The sequence below is a fragment of the Ctenopharyngodon idella genome, chromosome 14 (genome assembly GCF_019924925.1).
Source record: "Ctenopharyngodon idella isolate HZGC_01 chromosome 14, HZGC01, whole genome shotgun sequence".
Taxonomy (NCBI): domain Eukaryota; kingdom Metazoa; phylum Chordata; class Actinopteri; order Cypriniformes; family Xenocyprididae; genus Ctenopharyngodon; species Ctenopharyngodon idella.
Window position 1 is genome coordinate 24,783,472 of NC_067233.1, and position 12,100 is coordinate 24,795,571.

General features: G+C 41.7%; 2 protein-coding genes across 5 annotated transcripts in view; one reads left to right on the forward strand and one right to left on the reverse strand.

Annotated features, from left to right (window-relative positions):
* Positions 1 to 182: 182 nt before the first annotated feature.
* Positions 183 to 6,593, reverse strand: purab (purine-rich element binding protein Ab). Its single transcript, XM_051860268.1, has one exon. It carries the CDS (start codon positions 6,443 to 6,445, stop codon positions 5,606 to 5,608), a length of 840 nt encoding a protein of 279 aa, XP_051716228.1. The 5' UTR covers positions 6,446 to 6,593; the 3' UTR covers positions 183 to 5,605.
* nrg2b (neuregulin 2b) overlaps positions 6,459 to 12,100 on the forward strand; it is an 87,209-nt gene continuing 81,567 nt past the window's right edge. For 2 of the 4 annotated variants that reach the window (XM_051860262.1, XM_051860265.1), the window contains exon 1: positions 8,503 to 10,588. In XM_051860262.1, the coding sequence (XP_051716222.1) occupies positions 10,174 to 10,588 (415 nt within the window). In that variant the 5' untranslated portion in view covers positions 8,503 to 10,173. Of the gene's footprint in view, positions 6,620 to 8,502; positions 10,589 to 12,100 lie in introns of those variants that run through there. The other 2 variants (XM_051860263.1, XM_051860267.1) reach the window with 2 other exon arrangements.

Consider the following 12,100-nt stretch of genomic DNA (forward strand, 5'->3'; position numbering starts at 1 on the left):
CTCATGTGGTTCCAAACCTGTACAACTTTCTTCTGTGGATTGCAATTAGATATTTTAAAAGGCAGTGGGGTCCAAACAATGGATGATGACAGAATTGCCATCAAATTTGGGTCATTTATTCCTTTAAAAAGCAACTGGAACTGAGCTGGATGTTAGAATTCAACGACACGAAAACCAATCGCTGCCAGGGAGGAATGGATGATTTATTGCAATTAGTCATTTTCAGACACAAAGGCTTTCCAACTCAAGAACAACATACGTACCTGTACAAAAACACACTTGTTACCAAGAAACGTAAATCTGAATAAAATTGTGAGAACACGCAAACAGCAAAGGGAACAAACAGAGGATGCAGAGGAGGATGGTTGTGGCAATGATGAAGAGTAGAACACGGTGGATTTCTAAGCCAATTTAAGCACCATATTCATGTTATAGGAAAGGCAGAACAAAATACCTTTGAATGTATGACTTAAGTTTAACATGGGTACACACATGAGAATAATCATCACAGTATTTTTTCATTAGACATTTTAACCAACTAAAGAAAATAACAGTTGGTGCACTACTTAGTCATCATGCAATTTACTTTAGTAAACCTTCTGTAACACAGACAAAATAGACTTCAATATGTAGAAGAACTTCATAGATTTCTGCCAAACAGCAATTGTCACAAAGCCTGGAAAGTAATTATAGAATCTTTGAATGTGAGGTCACCTATCAAAAATAATATGCTGATTTTTTATTTTCTTTATATATTTAAAGTGCAAGTATTTTATCCATTTGATTCAATGCTTTCTGTAAGTATAAAATACAAAGGAAAAAAAAACGGCAATATGCTTTTTCCTATATATATTTCCTGTGCATATAGGAATACATATATAGGAATCTTGTGCATATTTATATATATATATATATATTTATATATATGCTATCTTTTTTTAATAAAGAGGCGCATCATATGTAACAAACCATATATACACACACATCACAGGTCATATATATATTTTTAAGTACAACACATTTGATAGGGAATAAAAAGGAAATGGTTGGTGGGATATGTGAATACCCTCCTTGTGCATTGACCCTCGATGCAGGACCCCTCCCAGACAGTCTGCTTAATACGCAAAACGCTCACAGTTACATGCTAAGCAGGTCGAAGCCTTGAGCTTGTGAGACCGAAGGATTGTGAAGTATGAGAACTAACCCAAGTTCGTGACTGGCCGTGGTTTAACAGGGAAGGGGATCCGTATAATCACACACGCACGCGCACACACACACACACACATTTCATGAGATTAACACGTAGCTCAAGTTAAAAGGTCGCGATTCGCTCTTCGTATATTGGAAAATGCAGATACGCAAGGGCTTTAAACTGTCTGTGCAGCTCCGTTAGTTCACAAATACACGCTCCACTCATTAAGGTCAGGTGACGTTAGAATCGGCACCACTAATTGGAGAATAGACTAAAATAGAGTCAGAGTACCATCTTATTTTTTTGTCCCCACAGCCTGTTGTGCATCAAACCAATACTGGTCTTTGCTGGTGGAGAGCTCAAACACTATTAGATGAACGTTACAAGAAATTCTTGGCTGAATGCTGCCACCTGGACAGGATTGAGCCATTTAGTACCCAATAGCACCTTCACGTTTGACTTAAAACATGTGCTCGTTCCATCGAGGGCTTCATCTGAGAGCAAAAGCGGCGTGTTTTTGCAGATTTGCATTGTTTTGCTCTAGGAAACACCCTTCAGTGTTACTTCCAGTTTCGATTCCTTCAGATTTCGTACTGTGGCACACATTGAACAGTTTTCGCAATCGGATCAGGGCAGTGATAGGAAAAAAGATTTGCTTACCGGTCTCAGAGGAAAAGAAATATTACAGTGTACAAATGGACTTAAAATAGCCCCTACAAGCGAAGCATGGCGTTTCAGATTCAGAAGAGTCTTGAAGAGATGCAAGGGCATATCGAGCGAGACAAAGTGCCTATGTATGCTTTAATATTGTGCAGTGGTAAACAAGAGACTAAACGCTCCACAGGAATAATGTCAGCCTTGATCCCCCCCATAGACTTCCTCGTGTGCTTAGCACGAAACGGGTCTTTAGCATGGGGGTCTGTGGCTGGAAACCCCCAAACTGTCTGTAGGCTGGTGGCTTTACTAGATACAAAGGTCTTGTTTTTACAAAACCCCACATATCCGAGTATTTGTGATGTCTGGGTCTGACAGCAACAGGCTTTTCACCGCATGTCTCAGCAATACTAGTGAGCTGGCTTACATCAAGAGGGTTTGAGAAAAAAGGTCTTTATCCTAAACAACATTCTTCAGATATTTTATAAAATAAATAGTTATGAATATCTCTGACTGAAGCATTGTGCATTTAACATTGGCTAAAATCAAAAAATCAAACAAGAATACATATATTAGAAAATGAGTATTAAACTACTCCAACCACCAAGAAGTGACTACGTCGATATTTTGAGGTCACACCGAAGGGGAGCAGATTTGCCGCCGTATGCGCGGGTGCTTTCAGACGGTCCCTGTTTGCGGTGACCAGTTAGGTTGCTAGAACAAACCCCTCAACTTTGACTTGGGCAGTCAAAAAGGTACGTTTAATACGCAGAGAAATGTTTCAGTTAGAGCGAGCCTCATGCGTAATTTTATTTTTATTTTTTGTAATTTAAGGGGACGAGTATCCACACACACAGAATGCCGATGTCGAGCAAGATTCAATCACCTTGCAAAATCTTACCCCCCGGGACCCCAAGAGGTAGCCATCTGTAATGCCTGTTCAAAAACATCACATTATCATCTAGATACTAAAAATAGTATTTCTGGAAGTTAACATTGTAATCAATTGGATTAGAAGACTAGCTTCACAAAGAGTACAACAAATGTTCAACTTAACCATTTATAGCTTCGGTTACATAATATGATATGTGAAAATTTGAAAGACATTTAAATAGTTAGCTCAACATCATAAAGTGATTTTTAGGATTTCTAATCAGGCGTTGAAAAGAGTATCCATTATAATGTCGTTTAGCCAATAGTTTCGCTTTGGGGGCCCAAAGGGGGACCTGATCCTGCAGGGGGACTGAATTTTGCACAACATCGCCATTGGCACACAGCCTACAATATATTGCACACGATACTGAAATGTTAGCACTGTAACTTTAGTGAGAAAAGTAAAATCTCAAGGTGCGATGTGACGAGGTTGACAACAAACGAATTCAGCAACTGATAAGTAAGACCGGCAGAAAAAAATCCCACGAACGGGGATATTAGCACCATACAAAAAAAATCATACAGGCTACTGCCTCGGCCGTAAGTCTACTAATATAGGCCTACATTAGCATAACGCTGGGCTGTAGCGAGAAACATTTGTACAACTTTATTACGCTGTTTTTGTTTTTTTTGTTTTTTTTGTTTTTTACACGCAGCTTTTTCTTTTTTTAACTGTGTTATTTTTTTAAATGAATTGAATTTTTTTTATACGGAGCACAAGGAGCAGACCTCCACCGCCTTTAGGTGACTACTGCTGTATTCACATCGTGTCGGAATTACTGCAATTATACGCTTTTCATCATTTGGAAATTTTGCCATCAACGACAAAACCGCACACGAGTTTTGCCATGAAAATCCAAGTAATTACGATACGACGTGAACGTAGCACGTCCATGTTTACGTCAGCGCTGTTTGATTATGACATCATCGTTCTTTTCCCGGCAACGTGGAGGGCCGAGAGCCCCGTGCGCCTCTTCCTTTGATTGGCTTGTCGAAGAAGTCATCGAAGAAGCACCACGAGTGGTACAGCAACAATGCCGTTGTGACCCCGAACGACAAAGAAAGACAAACAGCGATCAGAAAGAAAATGATCGGACACGTAAAGCATGTAAACGTGTGGAGAATATAAGGCACCAGAGTTGTTTTTTGACGTTGTAGAGGATGCTCCGCGCAGGTATTAACGCAACTCACACTAGTGGACAACTCCTTTTTGAGTACCCCCCCCTCCCACCCCATCCCAAAAAAACAAAACAAAGAAAAATTCCCACAGAAAACGTGGGCAATTTCATAAGGATCTAAGTACATCTGATTCACAAAATCATAGTTTGTATATCTAAGTTAGCACTTCAATGAAACCGTCTGCCCAAATGTCAGTGGGCATGGTGCAACAGGGTTCGTATTTAACAGGAACAAGCGTCAACCGGTCGTTTTAGCAATGCCTTCGCTGTGCGGCTACCGAAGTTCACATTGCATGACGCGTGCAAACACTCATTTGCTTCGTGTATAGCGTTAAAATGAGCAAACAACACCTAGTTTTCCTCATATGCATTTAAAGGTGCACTCATTTATATTTTAGTTTAAGTTAGACTTTATAAATTTATTCTGGAAATGAAAGTGTCAATAAGATTGAGTTTATGTAGATAATTTGGCTGGTCATGTGATCTCATCATGGCGGCCCCCACGATACAATCAGCGTAAAACTTTTAAATGATGGAAAAATGAGTGAGTGCACCTTTAAGTCGAATCAGAAGGGGTGACATCCGTTTATGTAAATTGAATATTCTGACAAGAGTGCATGTTGAAATATACACGGCACTCCTTAATCATTGTATCTTCACTTCTGATGTCCGTTTGCATGTTGAACCTTTGGTTCAAATGGTTCCTAAATAATAGCTTTTGTGCTGGAAGTCAAGCACTAATAATTCAAATATATATTTCTTCCTCTTTGTCAATTTGCACCATTGGAAATAGTTACACTGCAAAAAAAAAAAAAAAAAAGAAAAAAGAAAAAAAAAAAAAAGAAAAGAAAGATTTTCCATCTTGTTTTCCAGTAAAATACCCTTAAAACAAATATACTTGACAAGCAGAACTGTACAAGACGAGTTAGAGTGGGGTCACTTGCTCTAATAAGCAACAAGCTAGATTTACGTCACTCGCTTTGCATGCTCTTGTTAAAACCCCCAGTGTGCATGCTGAATATCAGCAGCATTTTCCCCTCACTTTGTAGTTTTTATTAAGAAAGTACATTTTAAAATCTGCAAAAAACACACTGCGTCATCAAGTTGGCCACATGATTGACAGGTGTCAGTTCTGACGTGTTTAGAAAGCTTGTATTACAGCTGACCCCACTCATGTGTCAACTATCACACAGGACGAATGTTTATATAAAGTGTAATTTTACCATTGACTAGGTATGTTCTTTTGTTTCCAGTACTGACATTCTTTGCTGTGTGTCATGAGTGGTATGAATAAAATTGTGCACACTGCTGGGTTTTTCTTAAAACGATACTTATATATATATATATATATATATATTTGTACTGGAAAACAAGAGGATTTCGCAGTGCATAAGAGCTTGGATGTGTCACACACGTGGGTAAAGCGGGATATACACACACTCCTGCACCATCCTGGACACGGTTCATACATGTTGTCGATAGCAGCGTCTTACTGTTAAATGGTGGGTAAGTGGGTAACTTCCGGCGATGAGTGAAGAGATGCAACTGTTGAGTCTGTGAAGGTTGTGTGTGTAGAGCGATCCCATATTACAGTAACGTCTGATTATCATGTCATTCGTTCTGTGCACATGTATATATATGCTATGCATTAGTCCTCGTCCCCGTCGTCCTCGTGCAGGCCCTCCGGTAGCATCTCGCGCGCCCTCCGCTCTCGGCTCCGCTCCTGGATCTTCTTCATCTCGTCCGCGTACTTGCAGAAGGTCGTGCCGAATTTGGACCACACTTTGCAGGGCACGGTGATGGAGTTGCGGTAGGTTGGCTTCACCTCGCTCACCCGCATGAAGACGCCGTACTTGTTGGATCCCACGTCGAAGAAGAAGCGCTTGTTGTCCACTGTCAACGACGTGCCCTCGGGCAGCTCCGCGGGGTCCTCGTCCACGCCGAAGTCGTCGATGAGTTTGGCCAACGCGTCGCGGAACTCGATGAGTCCCTGGGCCGGAAGAGCGATAGTCTGGCCTTGCGAGGTTCCCAGGCCGGGCCCGCGATTGACGGTCTGTCGGATCCGGAGAAACCGCCCCCTCTGGTTCTCCTTCAGATCCATGTAGTACTTTCGATTCTCCCGCACCAGGAACTCGCTCTTAAGCGCCCTCCTGGGCTCGTCCTGCACAATGTCGGGGTTGCTGGGGCCCAGCTGGGCGTAGTGCTCGATGAAGTCTCCCAGGTAGTCGCGGAACTCCACGGCGACGGACATGGAAAGAGTCAGGCGGCTCTTGTTTCCGCCGGCCCCGACCTCTGCAATCTTCAGAAAGCGGCCTTTGGCGTTCTGCTTCACGTCCAGATAGAAGCGTTTGTTCTGAATGTCGACCCGCTTCGAGGCGAGCTCCTCCGTATCGTGCTGGAGCCGCGATGCGGCGCCCGGGTGCATCGGGCCGGCGCCGGGGCCTGTGGCAAATCCACCCTGCTCACTTCCACTGTCTCTGTCCGCCATGATGCAGCCTCCCCGCGTACCTTCTCTCTCGTCTCCCTCAGCCCTGCTGCAAAAGCGACTGCTGCTGAGCGACCGCCGAACTCTCGCGAGATCTGCTGCCAGAGACTCTTTCTGAAGGAGGAGACGACAACCTCAGCGTCCGTTGGGCGAAGCGTAACGGTCAACTTGGATCAGGTAAGCAACAAACACATGAAAAACAAGCAATAAAATAATCGAAGATGGTTACAGTAAATGAAATTCTGAAGTTAACTAAAGCCTGTTATATTATCTTATCGGTATTGCACCACAGAATAGTTTTAGAGTATTTTAGAGTTCTTTTATTCCAATATAGGCTACATCAAGGTCTTTTTTTTTGGAAACAAAAATATGTATATAGTTTTTAAAATTACATATGAATGTGAAAATGATCTATTTTTAAAGAGTCACCAAACAAAACAAAAAACAAAACAAAACTAAAAGCCTGTAAGACAATCACATATTAGCACTGACGTCTTTGAATGGCTTGAGGAGTTTTACAACATTCGGTAAACATTTATGGATACATTAATGTATAAATACACCTCTCATAAAATTGTCTTTTTTATATAAAACATTTTTGGTAGCAGACTCGGCTGTCATTTTATTTTGTGTCAGGATGTTTCTACAGAAAAAGCAGTTTGTTCAGCATCAACTTCTCCACTGAATTTCATTGAATGGGCTCTTTTAGCTCATCTTGAAGTCTCCCTCTGGTAGAGGAGCTCTATTTCTGCAGTCCGTGAGATTCTTCAGATTAGGAGTGTGTTCGTAAAAGTCATATGAGCGTTAAGATTGCGCATAGAGCAGTACACTTCTTCATTAAGTCATTTGGAAGTTGTGTGTGCGCTTTGTTGCCATTCGCGTTGTTTATCTCGTTTTCTCGTTGTTTATGTAGATTATCTCTCGTATTCTCGTGGCTCGTGTGCATTTGTGTATGTGTGTGAGAGAGATAAAGACATTGAGTCTCGAAAGAATAAGCTAATAAATAACAATAATTAGCATGTTGGTGTTTTATTGCTGTTATATCATATATTCTTTTGCATTTATCTTGTTACACTCTTAGTAGGCTTTATAGGCGAAGTATGCGCAATTAATTGTAAAAATGTGACCGTTCACACTACAGTTTAAAACAAATACATTGTAAGATTACATAATCACAGACAAAATGACAGGCTTGGTGATAGTAATGATGGAATCATGGGCAGTCACAGCTGTTTGCGGTTCAGCACCACGGACAGCGACAGCGCCGCGCCCACAGTGGGCTTGTGAGCACGTGACTTTTCCGCCTAATTATGTATGAATGAGTGAATGAATTCTCAGATTGTTGCTCATTAAATGCTTTGAGGACGCCTAAGAGTAAGTGTAGAAAATGTATATTTATAAATTGATAAGAAATGTATCTTTCATTTACTTTAGTTGAAATCACATGCAAAGTTTGGTAACTAGTTTAGGGTCCAATTCTCACTATGAACTAGTTGCTTATTAGCATGCATATTAGGATATTGGCTGTTTATTAGTACTTAAAAAAGCACATATTAATGCCTTATTCTGAATGACCAAATTCTATCCCTTAATCCTCCCCAATACCTAAACTTAACAACTACCTTACTAACTATTAATAAGCAGTAATTAGGAGTTTATTGAGGCAAAAGTCGTAGTTAATAGTTAGTTAATAGTGAGAATTGGACCCTAAAGTTTTCCAAGCTTTCATAAATGTAATATTTGTATTCATGTCGGTGGTATACATTTTAAAATCGTTTATTCCACTTTGATTTTATGAATAGCAATGATTTCAAACATATTTTACAAGGTTATATGATGACGGTCCTCTACACTGTAAAAAAATAAATAAATAAATAAATAAATAAATTGTTGGTTTAACTTAAAAAAAAGAAAGTTACCTGGTTGCCTTAAATTTTGAGTTCATTGAATTAAAAATTTGAGGCGATTGGTTTAATCAACAGAAACTCAAAATATTATGTTATCTGAACTACATTAATTATTAAGTTGATTTGACAAAAGAAAAAATGTTGTTGATGAAACAAATCAGGAAAATAATTCTTCACAGTGTATGTTTTATGGTTTTCTTGTCAAGTTTGGCAGAAAAAAATGTTCAAATATTAATAATATTCTTTAACAAAATTGACTTAATTTTATTATTTCCATATATTACAATTTCTGGACAGTTATTTTGACCCCTTTATGAAAAGGCTCTTTTTGTTCAGCTCAATTAGTTATTGATTTTAATGGCTCACGAATATTAATAATAAAAAAGTAATTTTTCATGATTTGCATAATTTTAATTTTATTTTCGGAGTCATTTAAAAAATGGTATAAATGTTTTTTCAAAAAAAAAAAAAAAAAAAAAAATCCAGAATGAATACAAAGATTACATGTGTTTTAAAGTACATTTTTATCATCTCGAACATTCTTATTTGTCATTGACCCAGTAAAGCAAATGTGAAAACTAGTATATATCGACGTGCGTCTGACGCGAGGCAGGTGTTCGCAGCGCATTTCTCTATTGCATTACACACTCGCGTTGCGACTGCAGATGTCGCCCTACAGCAGCCTCAGGACAGGACAGCAATGGCACATTCGTTCTCTCGCGACGCATTTACGCATGATGTAACCCTAATGTTCAAGTTAAAACCCAGTCCAAACCCGAGCACAAAACAATCCTCCAGACTGTAGCGAATCATTTCGTTCATTTAGTTTGACTTGTCACGACAGCGCAATGACCGGTCCCCTCCTCTCATTATAGAGCCCTCGCGGTACATGGCAAATACCCGCAGGACCTGTTGCCGGGGTAAATATGGCTGATAGGATGGTCGGTGGTTTGCTGTGTATCTGTCTTCTTGGCGCGTGGCGGATCGCTTTTTGGGGCAAAATGGTGAATGTGACCTGAATGCGGATTGTTCTCGAGTAGAAAATCACGGCAAACGCACTTTTTCACCAGGCATCGATTGCATTTCCAGCTGCTTTTCGCAGCGTTAGTCATCGCGTCAGCGGTCTGCCGCGGTGGCCCGTCTGCCGTTTCTCTATTAGTTGATGTCGCGCGGCGTATAAACACAAACCATTTTACATCGCGCAACGACGCGACGCCGGCAGGCTGCTTTCGAGGGATTTCGTTCCACGGCTGGCCGGCCGGCTCGCTCCCGTGTCATTAGTGCATTTGCGCCAGAACTTTCAGCAGACGGCTGAGATCTGCTCACGTAAAAGCGGAGGGCGCGCGCTTGTTGCATCGCCCAGCCGAACAGTAGCGCGTGCTGCGCGTCGTTTGCTCGGCGGAGCGCATATCTGGACCTTTTTCGCTCGCATCCCCGCTTTTGTGTGCACGAGCGAGGCGTCTCGATGATGACATTGGCTGGATAGATAGATTAGATAGAATAGAGAGAGAGAGCGAGAAAGAAAGCAAGAGGGAGTGTGTGCGAGAGGAGCGTCTTGCAGCAAAGGAGCGTCATTTATGCATGCATGCTTATTGAGTTTGGGGATTGTGCGTTGAAGGAGAATGCAGCAGCCCAGCAGTGACCGGGGCTGATTCCGGTTCCTCAGCGGCTGGTGTTTCCCCGTCTCCAAGTGCATGGGGAAAGCAGCACACGCAGATGGCATGGACACTTGCGCAAGCCCATTCGCACTCAGTCCCCCAGCACCTTCTGCCCCGAGAGCACTGCAGCAGCGCCGCCGGCCGCCCCTGAGCCACAGCAGACGGCATGAGGAGGCTTGATCCGGTGCATTTCTCCATGCTCGTCATCGGGGTCTCCTTCGCCTGCTACGCCCCGAGTTTGGATTCGCTGCAGGACCAGGCTTACCGATCGGCCGTGGTGATCGAAGGCGAGGTGAGCTCGCTGCCCGAGAACGTCTCCGTGGAGCCCTACAGTGTGAATGTCAAGGTGCTGGACGTGTGGCCGGTGAACAGCGGCGGGCTGGAGCGCGAGCAGCTCGTCACCGTCGGGGAATTCGGCTCCGAGGCTCCGTGCGTGGCGGTGGAGAAGCACCACAGATATATCTTTTTCATGGACCCTACGGAGGAGCCTTTAGTATTCAAAGCGTCGTTTGCTCCTCTGGACAGCACCAGCGAGAAGACCCTCAAGAAAGATGTGGAGAGCGTATTGTGTGAAGACTGCGGTAAGTTTATTCACTGTGACTGTGACTGGTGGCAGATGCACGGGGCTCTTCATTGTTAACGGATAACGGCATTACATTCACAGTGAATGTAACGTTTTGCTCTAGAGGAGAGCGGGAAGATGGGTCGCTTGTGTTTGGGCGTCTCTGCAGTATTGTTCTAATCACCGTTATAAACATTTAGGTGTACACCACCAGTACACTCACACAAGCAGAAAGAGAGGGAGAGGAATTGACCACATCTGTGGCAAGCCGCTTATTCCTTTAAAACAACGAGAACTAATTACTACTAGCGGCTAATACCATTTACAGTTTCACTAACACATAAGATGCTAGTGCATTCTACTAGTGTATTCTACTACTCCAGTTACTGGTATCACATTTTACTATTGTTTTCTATGAGGATCTATGGTTTAGATATCAGGTGTTTGCTTCCAACTAGTATGTATAATTGTCGCTATACCTGTTTTATCTTTTAGCTAAAGTAACTATTCATTAGCTATTCTTAGCTTCCCAGTAGTACATTTCTTGTCTCGCTTTTTGTAATTGCATGTTTTACTTGTGATATGTCGACTAGTCACTTTTGAAATGGCTTAAAGTTTAAAATAACACTAAACATAAAAATCCATGCTATTAGTTTAAAGTCCCCCTGTGGTGAAAATCAAGTTTTAAATGTTGTTTATATGTCTGTGTGGTGTTTTTAATATGCTTTAAGACAAACCATGTGGAAATTCATCAGTCAGCACCATTGCTTAGTATTTTTATTTTAATGTATCCCTATTACCATGTAACTATACATATAAGTACTGAGTAATATTAATTAAGTACATGTACTTAATATAGGGTGAGGGAAGGATTAGGGTTTGGTTTAGGGTTAGTTGCATGTAATTATGCCTAATTTATGGTTATTACTCAGGGGCGTTTCCACCGAGGAGGCAAGGGAGGCAGTGCCTCCTCAAAAAAACTGGATGAGAAAATAATGGATATTACAAAAATAAAACAATGCAAATGTTACAAAATTTGACATTAAAAAGTGTAAAAGTCACTCGTTTTTCTAAAGAAACACCGTCAAACAGCGACACCCGCAGGTGAAGTTACAGCGGGGAGTCCGCGTCTCTCTGCCTCCCTTCAGCTCATAGAAATAAAGCAGAGCCCCCTAAGCGTGCGGTGGGTTTAGTGGGGGGTAATTGAGAATGAATGGGGGAAAGTCACGTGAGAGGAGGCAGTGCCTCTATCGCGCTATGATTGGATATGATCGGTTACGATTGGATATGATTGGTTTGTGCGATAAATCCCGCCTCTTGTTTTTGTGCGCGTTCTCGTCGAATCGGCCTGAATGAAGACAGTGATGGCGTTAATGGGAAGACTAATTAAAAAGTAAGTAAACAACTGTCACTTAGATATCACAACTTTATTTCATGTCAAAATCAAACTCGAAATGGCCTAAAAACATGATGACTGTGGGGGGTTTTAGTGAGCAATCAGTGTGGTGAAATTAAAGGTACATCTTTGTGT

What these genes read in the sequence shown, in the direction of transcription:
- purab (XM_051860268.1), bottom strand. Translation starts at nt 6,445, where the DNA reads ATGGCGGACAGAGACAGTGGAAGTGAGCAGGGTGGATTTGCCACAGGC.